Raw genomic sequence first — 15245 nt, forward strand, 5'->3', positions numbered from 1 at the left:
CACCCTTCTCATGTCCACTCCCCCCCTACCTCTGAAGTCCTTTTACAGTTTTTTACTATCACTTTGGCACTAATTTCGGAACCTTGATGTCATTTTTCATAGTTCTATACACAAAACTCACAACCAATGATCAAAATGCAAATCTTTCAAAACTCTAACACTTTTTCCAATTGCTTGGATACAATGCACATAAAGCTAAGATCATTTGTTCATTGAACTAAAATCACCTGTTCAAAATGACACAACATAACATCAAAGTATTACCATTTCAAAATGGAATTCACACATTACATCTGAGATGACTGTCTATTTATTTCATAACAATGATCTAACTATCAATTGATACAACTGCTCAAAATGATAAGTGACTGTTGCATTACTCTTAATGCATAGTTTTATGGAAACTGACAAACAATATTCCATGTTTAGATCATGAAAGTTTCAGGATAACGAGATCCATTGACACCAATTACCGTGGAACATGAACCAATTGGACTACATTATCTATGGATGTAATATTTCATCATCATTCTTTATCAGACACTGTTTCTATGGTCCCATGTACCACTTTTCCAGACCATGTTTTCAGATTTGACATTACCGGCCACTTTATTAGGTACACATATCTAGTACTGGGTAGGACTCCCTTTTGTCTCCACAACAATTAATGGTGTTGTACATTAAGAGATGCCATTCTGCACACCACTGTTTTAAACAGCTGTTATTTGAGCATTTGTGACTTTTCTGTTAGCTTGAATGAGTCTGGACATTTTCCTCTGACCTCTCTCATTAACAAGGTGTTTCCCACAGAAATGCCGCTCACTGAATGTGTTTTCTTTATCGCACCATTCTCTGTAAACTCTAGAGACTGTAGTGCGTAAAAATCCCAGGAGGGCAGCTGTTTCACATGGTGATGCTGGCATCAACAATCATACCATGGTCAAAGTTGCTTAGATTACTCATCTTGCCTGTTCTAATGTTTGGTCGAACAACATCTAAAGCTCTCTACTCTATAGACTCTATATATTGAGTTGCAGGCATCCACATGATTCGCTGTTCGAATGTAACCTTCCTTGATGAGCAAAATCAGGTTTGTAGAGCTGATGGCATGACCTATGTCATTGTGTGGGATAATGTCGGGTTCCACCATGCTCAAATGGTGCAAGCATGGTTTCAGGCCCAACCACAATTTACCACCCTGTACTTACCCCCATACTCTCCTTTCCTTAACCCGATTGAGGATTTATCTCCACATGGAGGTGGAAGGTATATGATAGGCGCCCTCACGAACAAGCTGCCCTTCTCCAGGCCATGGATGACGCATGCAATGACATCACGGCAGACTCGCCATGCCCGAAGATTCTTCCCAAGATGTTTGGCTAATGAAAACATCCATTGTGATGTGGATGAGAACCTGTGGCCAAATCCACAAGACAGGGTTGAGGGAAATATAGAAGTACAGTAATCAATCTTTTGTTTTGCTTTTTACAGTAAGTCAGGTGAGGAACACTGCAGTTGACGTTTTACTGTAGTTTTTTTCTTTTTTTGTAGCTAATTATTTTTGCTTTGATTCAAAGAAACCTATGTTGTAATTTTATTGTATTTCATTAATACATTTCATATTTTGTTCAATGATTCCACTGTGTCTGAAGTATTCTCTCTACTAGTCCTTTTACAGTGATGTATTTACGTGTAGTAGCATAATGAAACATGTGTCACATATTTTGTACTACAATATTTAATGATTGTACGAACAACTACATAGTGAAACTATCGGTATCTTGTGTGTGGGTGATCTAAATGAATGTTCTTATGGTATTTCATGATAAATTAGTTATTTGAACCAATGATTCTGCAAGTGCAAGGTTTCTTTAAAGATATGAATGCACAATGCAATGTTTTGAACATTGGACAGCCTGTGTTACACGTGATGACCGTTTTGAGTTTTGTGTCTAGAGATTTGAAAAATTACCACAAGGTTCTGAAATTAGTGCCAAAGTGATTGTAAAAAACTGTAACACCTAAAACAAGATCAAAACTGGCAGAAATTACAATTTCTCATTGAAGGGTTAGGTTACATGTGGTTTGAAGTAAGATGCAAGGAATGTCATGCAATTAATTTTTTGTGTTCCACAGCAGTTTTCCCTTGCATGCTCAATGACGTTATTAATCACTGTCATAATAGATATAATCAGAGTTGACTCCGTGAACCAAGTGACACGTGTACTGCTGTCACCAGATTTGACACTCATCATCATACAATCTTCATCTGTGACACTGAGGTGACTTGTGCTCATAAATAATCATGTGTGGTTTCCCGGGTAGCCAGTCACTCTCTGAGTGTTGTGACGCATGGCCTTCTGGGACGGCGTGACCTCTGGGCCCTGGTGGTCCTGCCACCGTCCCCAGTGTATCAGCGGGCCTGGGAATGTTTCACATGAACACTGTGGGAACTTGAACTGTACTGTACACCAGTGACACAGAGGGGGTGAACTGTGTGTGTGTGTGTGTGTGTGTGTGTGTGTGTGTGTGTGTGTGTGTGTGTGTGTGTGTGTGTGTGTGTGTGTGTGTGTGTGTGTGTGTGTGTGTGTGTGTGTGCGTGCATGCGTGCGTTTGTGGAGTGTGTGGAGTGTGTGGAGTGTGTGGAGTGTGTGTGTGTGTGTGTCTGCATCCCCATGAGCCTGAGAGTGTGTGAGAGAACAACAACAAAAAACTAAAACGGGAATCAATCAAACATGACACGGGGCTCTAACTAGCCTAGAATCAGGGTGATGGGGATTGGGGAGGAAATGTACAAGTCATGTTGGAATAGTTTAAGAGTTTCAGTTTGGGAAATGGAAGTGCTAGTTTCTTTACACAGGCTTCAAGCTCTAAAGATGCACTGTATCTATGTTCGATTAACTGTTAGCTGGGTAATCAGGGGATTTAACATTATAAGAAATGAATCTTATTTATTTAGAACCTTTCATAGGCTACAATACCCAAAAGTGGTTTACAGTAAGCTTTACAGCAAGCAAACTAACACATGTTAGAATTTTATGATTCTGTTATTTACTTCTAACAGAACAGTTCATACATTTACAGTATTTCAACCTGAATATAATGTATGGGACAATTACTGAAAGTTTGCTTTGTGCCACAAATGTATCATGATTAGATTAGAATTTGGAGAAGTTTTACTACACATGCTTTTAATAGTACACTTTCAGTCATCCAGTTCAAAATAGAAATAAACACATTTTAGTGCCCCAAATAATTTTGAATATATATTTTTTTATCCACTGACTCCTTCAAAGGTTTTCCTCATCCTCATCCTTCTCCTGCCTCTCTTCCCAAGGCTCCTTTCATCCAACCTCTCTCTGTTTCCCACCCTCGTCCTGCATACAGGCCTGTGATCTATCCTTAACTGTTTCCAGACGTCTGCTGCTGCACCCCTTAACCCCCCCCGCACTTCCACCACAACAATAACCACCCCTCCTTTCCTCCTCCCCTCCACCCCTACTTCCCTGCTTCCGTCACATTCTCTATGTTCTAGATCTCTCCCTCTGTCTTCCAAGATTATGATGAAGTGTTTACTCAGGAATACTTTCCTGCTCTGTTATTGGCTGTATGTGGTCAGTGAGGGATGAGCCATGCCACCTTTGACCCATATTGATCTCTGCCTTTAAAGTAACAAAATATGTCTGCATCTCGAATGTCACTAAAGGGGCCTGGTAGTGGTCTATAAGGGGGAATGTTACTTAAGGGGCCTGGTAGTGAACTATATGGTGGAATGTTACTAAAGGGGTCTGGTAGTGAACTATATGGGGGAATGTTACTAAAGGGGTCTGGTAGTGAACTATATGGTGGAATGTCACCAAAGGGGTCTGGTAGTGAACTGTATGGTGGAATGTTACTAAATGGGCCTGGTAGTGAACTATATGGTGGAATGTTACTAAAGGGGTCTGGTAGTGAACTATATGGTGGAATGTTACTAAAGGGGTCTGGTAGTGAACTATATGGGGAATATTACTAAAGGGGTCTGGTAGTGAACTATATGGTGGAATGTTACTAAAGATGCCTGGTAGTGAACTATATGGTGGAATGTTACTAAAGGGTTCTGGTAGTGAACTATATGGTGGAATGTTACTAAAGGGGTCTGGTAGTGAACTATATGGGGGAATGTTACTAAAGGGGCCTGGTAGTGAACTATATGGTGGAATGTTACTAAAGGGGTCTGGTAGTGAACTATATGGGGAATATTACTAAAGGGGTCTGGTAGTGAACTATATGGTGGAATGTTACCAAAGGGGTCTGGTAGTGAACTATATGGTGGAATGTTACTAAAGGGTTCTGGTAGTGAACTATATGGGGGAATGTTACTAAAGGGGTCTGGTAGTGAATTATATGTTGGAATGTTACTAAAGGGGCCTGGTAGTGAACTATATGGGGGAATGTCACCAAAGGGGTCTGGTAGTGAACTGTATGGTGGAATGTTACTAAATGGGCCTGGTAGTGAACTATATGGTGGAATGTTACTAAAGGGGTCTGGTAGTGAACTATATGGTGGAATGTTACTAAAGGGGTCTGGTAGTGAACTATATGGGGAATATTACTAAAGGGGTCTGGTAGTGAACTATATGGTGGAATGTTACTAAAGATGCCTGGTAGTGAACTATATGGTGGAATGTTACTAAAGGGTTCTGGTAGTGAACTATATGGGGGAATGTTACTAAAGGGGTCTGGTAGTGAACTATATGGTGGAATGTTACTAAAGGGGCCTGGTAGTGAACTATATTGTGGAATGTTACCAAAGGGGTCTGGTAGTGAACTATATGGGGGAATGTTACTAAAGGGGTCTGGTAGTGAACTATATGGTGGAATGTTACTAAAGGGGTCTGGTAGTGAACTATATGGTGGAATGTTACTAAAGGGGTCTGGTAGTGAACTATATGGGGGAATGTTACTAAAGGGGCCTGGTAGTGAACTATATGGTGGAATGTTACTAAAGGGGTCTGGTAGTGAACTATATGGGGAATATTACTAAAGGGGTCTGGTAGTGAACTATATGGTGGAATGTTACCAAAGGGGTCTGGTAGTGAACTATATGGTGGAATGTTACTAAAGGGTTCTGGTAGTGAACTATATGGGGGAATGTTACTAAAGGGGTCTGGTAGTGAATTATATGTTGGAATGTTACTAAAGGGGCCTGGTAGTGAACTATATGGGGGAATGTCACCAAAGGGGTCTGGTAGTGAACTGTATGGTGGAATGTTACTAAATGGGCCTGGTAGTGAACTATATGGTGGAATGTTACTAAAGGGGTCTGGTAGTGAACTATATGGTGGAATGTTACTAAAGGGGTCTGGTAGTGAACTATATGGGGAATATTACTAAAGGGGTCTGGTAGTGAACTATATGGTGGAATGTTACTAAAGATGCCTGGTAGTGAACTATATGGTGGAATGTTACTAAAGGGGCCTGGTAGTGAACTATATTGTGGAATGTTACTAAAGGGGTCTGGTAGTGAACTATATGGGGGAATGTTACTAAAGGGGTCTGGTAGTGAACTATATGGTGGAATGTTACTAAAGGGGTCTGGTAGTGAACTATATGGGGGAATGTTACTAAAGGGGTCTGGTAGTGAACTATATGGTGGAATGTTACCAAAGGGGTCTGGTAGTGAACTATATGGTGGAATGTTACTAAAGGGTTCTGGTAGTGAACTATATGGGGGAATGTTACTAAAGGGTTCTGGTAGTGAACTATATGGGGGAATGTTACTAAAGGGGTCTGGTAGTGAACTATATGGGGGAATGTTACTAAAGGGGTCTGGTAGTGAACTATATGGTGGAATGTTACTAAAGGGGTCTGGTAGTGAACTATATGGGGGAATGTTACTAAAGGGGTCTGGTAGTGAACTATATGGTGGAATAGGGTATCATTTAAGATTTTGCCTCAACGTTGAGTTTTAAAACACAAAGATACACATTGTATCACCATAGCACACCATCAGTTTATAAACAAAACCCCAAATCTGGTTTGTTGTTGCTGTTTTGTGGTCGCCCCTTTTGCCTAATTACATTTGTTTACTTGGAATCCAATTAGTGGTTCGACACAACAGTTGAATAGTTTTAGACCCAGCAGCATTGTTTCTGACTGAGTGTTAAGGAGCGACACACACTGACCTGTTTGTTAGTTGGACAGAACACTGGCAAAACAAGAACAAAAACTCTCCAACATTGTTCTGTCCGTGTTCAGCGAGCCATCACATACCTCTCCTGTGAACTCATTCAGAACATAGAACCGGAATGTTGTGTTCAGAAATCCATCTCTTTTTGAGAGGGGAGTGACCTTACATTGTATTCTAAGAGCCCCATCTATTCTGTTTATTCTATTTCTATGATTAGGCCAGGGCTCTTTCTGTGGCAAATAGTATTTTTGGATAAGGAACAGATTGTGCAGTCATGACATGTGATTTATATTGTAAGCTCCCAACTTTGTTAACCCTAACCCTGTTGGTCTTCCAGGGGTAAAAGACATCCATCATGATATGAGCGTATCAGTTGTGTATGTAAAGAGATATTAATGAGATGTTATGAGTTCAGAATGTTCGGACCAACTGTGAGTCCTGCTCTCCCCATGTCCAGAGCTCTGAGCTGTCATCATGATGACTGAGCTCACTGGTTAACCAGCGTAGGAGGGAACAACACCCAAACACTAGCCTTGGTGTCATCTATATCTCTCTCTCAATCAACTTGTTTGTCAAATCAGCCTTTGACTATAAATCAGCCTTTGACTGTGAATCAACCTTTGACTGTGAATCAGCCTTTGACTGTGTGGGGAGTGTGTGTGTGGTTTTGTCTTTAACACACGGGTAAAGCTCAATATACTGGAAGGAATGTAATGAATAAAAATAAGGGCTATCATGTAGATTACAATATTCAGTGTTTTTATTTTGAATATGTTTGCAGAATACATCTCTCCTGCAGCCTGTCACCATGAGGACTGTCAGAGTGTTCACTATCCATCTGACAGCCCTAATAACAGGTGAGAGGAACAACCTAATGAAATATCATAAAAATATACTGTATTGACTAGGGTCCGGGTCTTTCCTGGTCAGGTTAGATGGTAGGGGAAAAAAGCCTAGCTCTAGTATCCAGCTAAATTGCCATTGAGATTGTTGCCGGCGTTCTTTAATATGGAAGGCAAAGAGCCTGTATCAGTTTAAAAAGATAATTATCATCCCTCCTCCTTTCACCTCCAGACTCTTCACATCCCTCATCACTGTGTAATTGGATGGATTTCTGAGTTGTTATTGCTATTTTAACCTTTGACCCTTGACCTGGGGATCTAGCTGTTTGACCCCAAACCTGACCTTTCCTTGTTTGTGTTGACTGCAGCTATTTTGCACTTCTGCCCTGAGTACCGTTGCGTGGATATCTCCCCTAGCAACAGCGAGGTCGTCATGACACCGGGCGACTCCATGATCTTCACCTGTTCCAGCTGGGGGACAGTCGGATGGAGGTTCAAGCGGAATGACGACATTCCCTATTTTGGAGTGGAGAACCAGAACACAACCAGTGTTCTCATTCTGGACAACGTGACGTGGAGACACACAGGAGTGTACGTCTGTGCCGAGGCTTGGACGGACGAGTCTAGAGAGGTGGCAGTCTTTGTGCCGGGTGAGACCATCGTCATAACTATACACTCTGTCACAGATAATAACCTAGGTTAGCTTAGTCAAATGTTTTGTTCCCAATTCCCAGGTAAATATTGTATCTTGTAACAGCAATCTCAGCTCTTAGGCCTCAATATCTTGGTTCAATCATGATATGAATTAAATCTTCTCATCTCTCACATGGTGTGAAAATATTTATCTTATCCCTCCAGCTAAGTCTTCCTCTCCCTCTCCTCCACACAGACCCTGAAGTGTGGTTCATTGAGAGCTCCCACGGCATGGTGACCAAGACCAGCGAGGAGGGGACCATCCCCTGTGTAGTCACTAACCCCCAGATCAACGTCACCCTCTACGAGACGGACAGTGACATGCACCTAAAGGGGGTTTACATCCCCAGTGAGGGCTACAGGGCAGCCCTGGAGGACAGGACCTATGTGTGTCGTGGGGAGCTGAACGGGGAGGAGAAAGAGTCCCAGGCCTTCTACGTCTTAAGTATTGTTGGTGGGTACCTGGAAGGGGCAAGGGGTCGGCGATGGGCCTGGTATAGAGAAGAACATTATTGTCGGCTCAAACCTATAGCTTGTTTATTTATTTATTTATAGGGGACAATGCACATTAATCAACATCAATATTACAATAATGCAATGTCCATGTAAATGTTGCCCGGGTTGTAATTACATGCACTGTACTGTACTCCATTGTTGATGTGCATGTCTGAATTTAGCAAAGTATTGCAGTATTGCACAAGGGTATTCATCTATTGGTCTCACTTAAAAGGCTATCAAGCTGTTGTATCTCAGACTCAAAAATAACAATGAACTATTTTTCTCCTTCCTTCTCTCTGCCTCCCTCCCTCCCTCTTCTCCTTTCTCCCTCTCTCTCCACACACTTCCCGAGTTAGTCCCGGAGACAATCGACGCCTACATCAATGCGTCTAAGACGGTGCTGAAGCAGGGCGAGCCTCTGACAGTGAACTGCACGGTGCACGGAGTGGAGCTGGTCTTCTTCTCCTGGGACTACCCCAACAGAGACGTGAGTGGGAGAGAAGAGAGGAGAACAAAGGCCTTTTGTTTGACTTTCCCTTCACTCGTCCCGGGGAGACATAGAGTAAATTACATCAAGATGTCTGTTCAGCCACACCTAGATGTGTTAAATCCCCATTCAATCTCACTCACAACAGACACATGGTTTTCATATCATTATTGATAATACAGTAAATTCATGGTGTTAAAAGTGTTTTAAGTTTGAAGGCCCTTGCTATAGGATTTTACTGACATAAGTGTATAAACTCAAAACTTCTTGTTAAACTTGTCGAATCTTATATTACTTAAATAGCCGCGGGACTAACTGCAGAAGATGTTTTGAGTAATTTTTCAATATTTTTTATCCCCTTTATATTAAAGCATTGCATGCATCTATAATCTCGTTTGCATAGTGGGGTACAGTTGAGCAAAGGCGTTTTAAAAATTTCTACACAAAGGTTTTTAGCAGGGTAAAAAAAAGGTTTTATGAACGCATTTCATGCAATTCTTCGTCATTTATGACAGAAAACAATAGTAGAATATTTGTTTAATACCACAAATTACTGAAATAAGTGTCTACTCTGACAGTGACAAACTGAGACCAATAAAAACGACCTGGTATTGAATGCAAACAGGCCAATGAAGAGACACAGATTGCACATATTAGTAGGAATATATATACACTGCTCAAAAAAATAAAGGGAACACTTAAACAACACAATGTAACTCCAAGTCAATCACATTTCTGTGAAATCAAACTGTCCACTTAGGAAGCAACACTGATTGGCAATAAATTTCACATGCTGTTGTGCAAATGGAATAAACAAAAGGTGGAAATTATAGGCAATTAGCAAGACACCCCCAATAAAGGAGTGGTTCTGCAGGTGGTGACCACAGACCACTTCTCAGTTCTTATGCTTCCTGGCTGATGTTTTGGTCACTTTTGAATGCTGGCGGTGCTTTCACTCGTGGTAGCATGAGACGGAGTCTACAACCCACACAAGTGGCTCGGGTAGTGCAGCTCATCCAGGATGGCACATCAATGCGAGCTGTGGCAAGAAGGTTTGCTGTGTCTGTCAGCGTAGTGTTCAGAGCATGGAGGCGCTACCAGGAGACAGGCCAGTACATCAGGAGACGTGGAGGAGGCCGTAGGAGGGCAACAACCCAGCAGCAGGACCGCTACCTCCGCCTTTGTGCAAGGAGGAGCACTGCCAGAGCCCTGCAAAATGACCTCCAACAGGCCACAAATGTGCATGGGTTGTTGCTGGGTTGTTGCCCTCCTACGGCCTCCTCCACGTCTCCTGATGTACTGGCCTGTCTCCTGGTAGCGCCTCCATGCTCTGGACACTACGCTGACAGACACAGCAAACCTTCTTGCCACAGCTCGCATTGATGTGCCATCCTGGATGAGCTGCACTACCTGAGCCACTTGTGTGGGTTGTAGACTCCGTCTCATTCTACCACTAGAGTGAAAGCACCGCCAGCATTCAAAAGTGACCAAAACATCAGCCAGGAAGCATAGGAACTGAGAAGTGGTCTGTGGTCACCACCTGCAGAACCACTCCTTTATTGGGGGTGTCTTGCTAATTGCCTATAATTTCCACCTTTTGTCTATTCCATTTGCACAACAGCATGTGAAATTTATTGTCAATCAGTGTTGCTTCCTAAGTGGACAGTTTGATTTCACAGAAGTGTGATTGACTTGGAGTTACATTGTGTTGTTTAAGTGTTCCCTTTATTTCTTTGAGCAGTGTATATTATAGGCTTCAGTAGGCTACTAAATAAACGTTCCAGTGGCACTGGCTAACACAGTGTTGACGATGAAGCCTAGCTTTCTCACCGGTGCTGTTCACTCAGAATCGCTCAAACGATCAATCGTATCTTTTCAGCAGTAGGCATTTGCTTTCCAAACTGTACATTTTTCTCGCGATTGTATTTAGAAATTTGCGAGAGGCAAACCATGGAAATATAATCCATAGATGGCAGTCCCCATTCCAGTCAGGACTGGCAGCCATTGCTAGTGTTTAAAGGAAAACTCCACCCCAACATTTTTTTGCATGTCAGCAATCATGTTTTCAAGATATATAACTTTCAAAATACTCAAATTCAGCCGGTATGATGCATTTTGCATGATATGATGCTGTGTTTTGCATCATATGACGCAACATGCATCATACTGGCTGTATTTGTGTATTTTGAAAGTTAAATACCTAGAAAACTTGATTTCTGACATGCAAAACATTGTGGGACTATATCAACAATGGACTAATGAAACAAATACCAAAATATAGTTGTGTGGAATTTTCCTTTAACAGTCAAATTACCAGGTTTAGTGGTTCCAAGACACTTCTATAGATGATATGTCTATTGCCACAATGGAACAAAGTTGATATTGTTTAATGTAATTTGAGGAAATGTATTTCAATTTATCAGGGGGTGCTGCAGCACCTCCAGCACCCGTACTTCCCGTGGCTATGATTACTTAGTTTGTACTTCAATAGTCTTCTCACAGACCTCAAAATGTTACTGATGCATCCCTTTCCTCACCTGTGTCTGCCAGGTGGACTTCATCGAGCCATTGACCGACATCCTGTCGTCCCAGAGCATGCGCTCCTGCCTCACCGTCTCTAAGGCGACGCTGGCCAACACGGGGCAGTACGTGTGTCACGTTCACGAGAGTGTCCAGGACCAGAGGGCCACCGCCAACATCAACATCACCGTCCTCGGTGAGAAGGAGACAGGGAGAGACTCTCTCAAAACAAACTATGACTGGATTGCTTATTATTATGGGTCTTTTTTAGACTGAAAGAGCACCATTCATAACATGAACCTCCATGCACTAGGTGAGAGAGAGTTATGTTCAAATAAACCACATTTGATTTATTTGACTTTTTCATGTAGCTTGAGGATATAAGCATCTGTGTTTTGTGAGATCACCATCAATTAAAATCAAAATAATATTGAATTATTATTTTTAATAACATTAATCTACAAAATTCTCCAATCTGAGGGTTTGTATAGAATCAGAAACAGCAGTGCAAACTGGAAATATTTTTTTATCTGTGTTTTTAACTTCTGAAGTTACTTCAAATGATTTAAAGTCATTCAACTTAACTGCAGCTAACTAGCTGTAAATTGAAAGTCAACAATGTTTTTTGAAGGGTAAAACCAACATTTCTCTCTTTCACCTTCTCCGTCTTTGAGTATTGGATATAGCCTAAGCTACAGTCGTGCCTCTGCTTACTCTGATCCCACTGAGGTGTGTTATATTTAGGCCACAGTAACCAGACATGTATAAACTGCCTAATTCAGAGCCAGGGTATGCTTGCTGTGAATCTGTCTCTCTCCAGTGCTCTGGACGAATGCTCTGGACAGCCCACTGGAAATGACAGATCCTCGTTCCAACCAGTTCAATAGAGCACGTCATCAATCAAATCAAATCAAATCAAATTGTAGTTGTCACATGCACCGAATACAACCTTACCGTGAAATGTTTACTTACAAGCCCTTAACCAACAACGCAGTTCAAGAAATAGAGTTAAGAAAATATTTACTAAACAAACTAAAGTAAAAAATCTTGAAAAAAAAAGTAAAAAAATAAAATAACGAGGCTATATACAGGGGGTACCGGTACCGAGTCGATGTGCAGGGTTACAGGTTAGTCGAGGTAATTTGTACATGTAGAGTAGGTAGGGATAAAATGACTATAGAAAGATAATAAACAGCGAGTAGCAGCAGTGTAAACAATAACTACCTCATTGTATACAGTACAGAACACTGTACCTAATCAGCAATAAACTGAGTACAGTGCATTTAATATAAGGTACTTTTGATTTCATGGTGTATAGGTTATTCCATACTGGGCACCAGATTATAAGAGCACTAAGTATAGAGCTATGGATCACGATGTAAAGGCCTAATGGTTTCTTCCCTTGCCTGGGTGCCAGTCTTTCACCCAGGCAAGGGAAGTTCTATCCTATTAGTCTATTTCTTCCCTCCTGCAGGCCACATGTTCTTTCAGGAAGTAAACAGAGGTGCTCTACTTATAATGTGGTCACTAATGACAACCTTCCTCCTCCGTCAGAGCGAGGCTTCGTGGAGCTGAGGTCTGTCCAGGAGCGTAATGTCTCGGCCCAGCTGCACCAGAACGTAGAGCTGAGGGTTGAGATCGAGTCCTACCCCGCTCCACGTGTTCGCTGGACCAAAGACAACGCCACCGTCAACGGAGACAACACCGTCATCACCAGGCAGGAGCACGAGACCAGGTCAGACCACCTGGACGATCATCAATTCTAATCAATTTGGAGATTGAATGTATCAATAACTTGGTCTATTTGTCATTGCATGAAAGCAGAACAACAGATCAACAGGATTTACAAGTACACTTGCATGGTATGCAATGCATCACGTTAGCCACTCATTGGGGAATTTACCCTCTCTGGTTCCTGCTGGGGGTTAAATGATGTAGCCTTGCTGTCTAAGAGGATTGGGTTACCTGCTGGTATTATCTTGCGTTGACTGATAGGAACTGGATGTCTCAGAAGGTCTTAGGGTCTTACAGACGTTGATGGATTGATTAAGATGCTTTAGTCCTGCTAAAATATGGTTTATCCAGGATCAGTTGTGAATGATTTCATGACGTTTATAACGGTGTGGTTCTCCTTTTCTCTTCTAACTCAGGTACGTCAGCATGTTGACCTTGGTGAGGATCAGGACGGAACAGAAGGGACTTTACACTGTTCTCGTCGCCAACGGAGACGACACCAAGGAAGTGACATTTGATCTGGAGGTCAAAGGTGAGTACCCTTCAAAGCAACATAAACCATTGGGGTGTATCTCATTAGTCTTATGTGACTCCTCCTTTTCGTAATCAGCACTAATTTCAAAGAACTACATCCACCGTGGTCCATTTTTTTCACCCTCCCTACGCTTTGAGATCAGTGCAAATAAAGGAGAGGCGATGAGGATAAAAAGTATATTTAGACATAAGACTATGGAGAGGCAACATGGCTCAACATTGACCTACACTTATCATCTAGAGTCGGGGGATATGTAGTTCCTAACCCTTTATCCCTGTCTGTGTAGTTCCCCCTCAGATAACAGACCTGTCGGACCACCACCTCCCAGGGAAGAGGCATGCAGTGATCTGTGTGGCCGAGGGGGTCCCCTCCCCCTCCATACAGTTTTTCAGCTGTGACAGCATGCTCAAGTGAGTCATGTCATCATGATCATCATCATCATCACAGTCTCTGTCACACTGTGAACACTAGAGGGAACACTTTGCTTACACTCGTTTCTGCCGTTTGTGTTTTAGTAATTGCAGTTTAAACTGAAGTCAGGCCAACTATGGGTTATTAGACTGCTTCTATACTCGAGTCTGCTCTGAGGGCATTAGCTGACAGCATTTACCGCTGACACAACTGAGTAGAGGTAGTAGTAGTAGTACGTACACCTGTACTACTGCACTATTGATTATCATTAGAACATCTCTCCCAGGTGCAGTAACCGGAGCACAGTGTGGCAGCCCCTGGTGTCAGATCCTGAGACCCTGAGTATCCAGACCAACACCAGTTTCAATGAGAGCCGTAAGGTGGGCCAGGTCCGCAGCCAGGTCACCTTCCACAAGCCCCAGCAGGTGACCGTCCGCTGTGAGGCCAGCAACGAGGGAGGAGTCCGGAGGAGAGACGTCAAACTGGTGTCCAGCAGTACGTATCTCAAATAGAAGACAAAATATTGATGTTATTTTATGAAGACATTATTTTATCTATGGGGTTCTATGTATCTATACCCACATACTCTATTCAAGGAAGGATAAACTAGGCAACTCAAGTCCTGAAGAGTTGCAGGGTATGCAGGCTCTTGGTTCCAGTCCAGTACTAACAAATCTGATAATTCATAGTTTATGTTCTGGGTAAATGTTATACTAGGAAAAAATCTGTAGACTACTGTATTTCTACTATGTAATAGTTGGATGTTAATGTTCTGTGTTGTGTTCCAGCTCTGTTCTCCCAGGTGGCAGTGTTGGCTGCGGTTCTACCCCTGGTGGTCATCCTCATCACCTCCATCATCATCCTCATCGCTGTGTGGAGGAAGGTGAGACTACACAGAGAAGACACAGTGAATAATGTTTAAACAACAACTACTATCAACTCACTCATAGTATCTCAATGTCCCTGAGTGATTGGGTAACTCTAACTATTCTGTGTTGCCTCAGAAGCCTCGCTATGAGATTAGATGGAAGGTGATAGAGTCGGTGAGTCTGGATGGCCATGAGTACATCTACGTCGACCCCATCCACCTGCCCTACGACCTGGCCTGGGAGATGGCTCGAGACAGCCTGGTGCTGGGTAAGGACCAGGAACCATGGGAGAAGGGGGTACCAATGTACAATATACACTGCAGTGGCGGTCGGTGCCGTTTAAGATGAGGGAGGACAATTCTTTTTTTCATGAGAATGGCCTTAATTCTATTACAGCATAATGGATGACTGTCATTCGTATTTCATTCACCAAGTTCAATGTAACAGCGATAGATTTAGGCTACTACATGATACTAGAATTTTC

At 42.3% G+C, this 15245-nt stretch overlaps 1 protein-coding gene across 1 annotated transcript in view; it reads left to right on the forward strand.

Annotated features, from left to right (window-relative positions):
- Window positions 1–15245, forward strand: part of LOC120062390 (platelet-derived growth factor receptor beta-like) — a 41945-nt gene that overhangs the window by 16374 nt on the left and 10326 nt on the right. Inside the window, exons 2-12 of the mRNA XM_039012334.1 lie at window positions 6954–7029; window positions 7383–7664; window positions 7904–8161; window positions 8562–8692; window positions 11243–11408; window positions 12767–12947; window positions 13363–13478; window positions 13768–13891; window positions 14179–14387; window positions 14681–14775; window positions 14897–15029. Of these exons, the coding sequence (XP_038868262.1) occupies window positions 6981–7029; window positions 7383–7664; window positions 7904–8161; window positions 8562–8692; window positions 11243–11408; window positions 12767–12947; window positions 13363–13478; window positions 13768–13891; window positions 14179–14387; window positions 14681–14775; window positions 14897–15029 (1744 nt within the window). The 5' untranslated portion in view covers window positions 6954–6980. The remainder of the gene's footprint in view (window positions 1–6953; window positions 7030–7382; window positions 7665–7903; window positions 8162–8561; window positions 8693–11242; window positions 11409–12766; window positions 12948–13362; window positions 13479–13767; window positions 13892–14178; window positions 14388–14680; window positions 14776–14896; window positions 15030–15245) is intronic.

This window comes from Salvelinus namaycush, chromosome 17 (genome assembly GCF_016432855.1).
Source record: "Salvelinus namaycush isolate Seneca chromosome 17, SaNama_1.0, whole genome shotgun sequence".
NCBI lineage: Eukaryota > Metazoa > Chordata > Actinopteri > Salmoniformes > Salmonidae > Salvelinus > Salvelinus namaycush.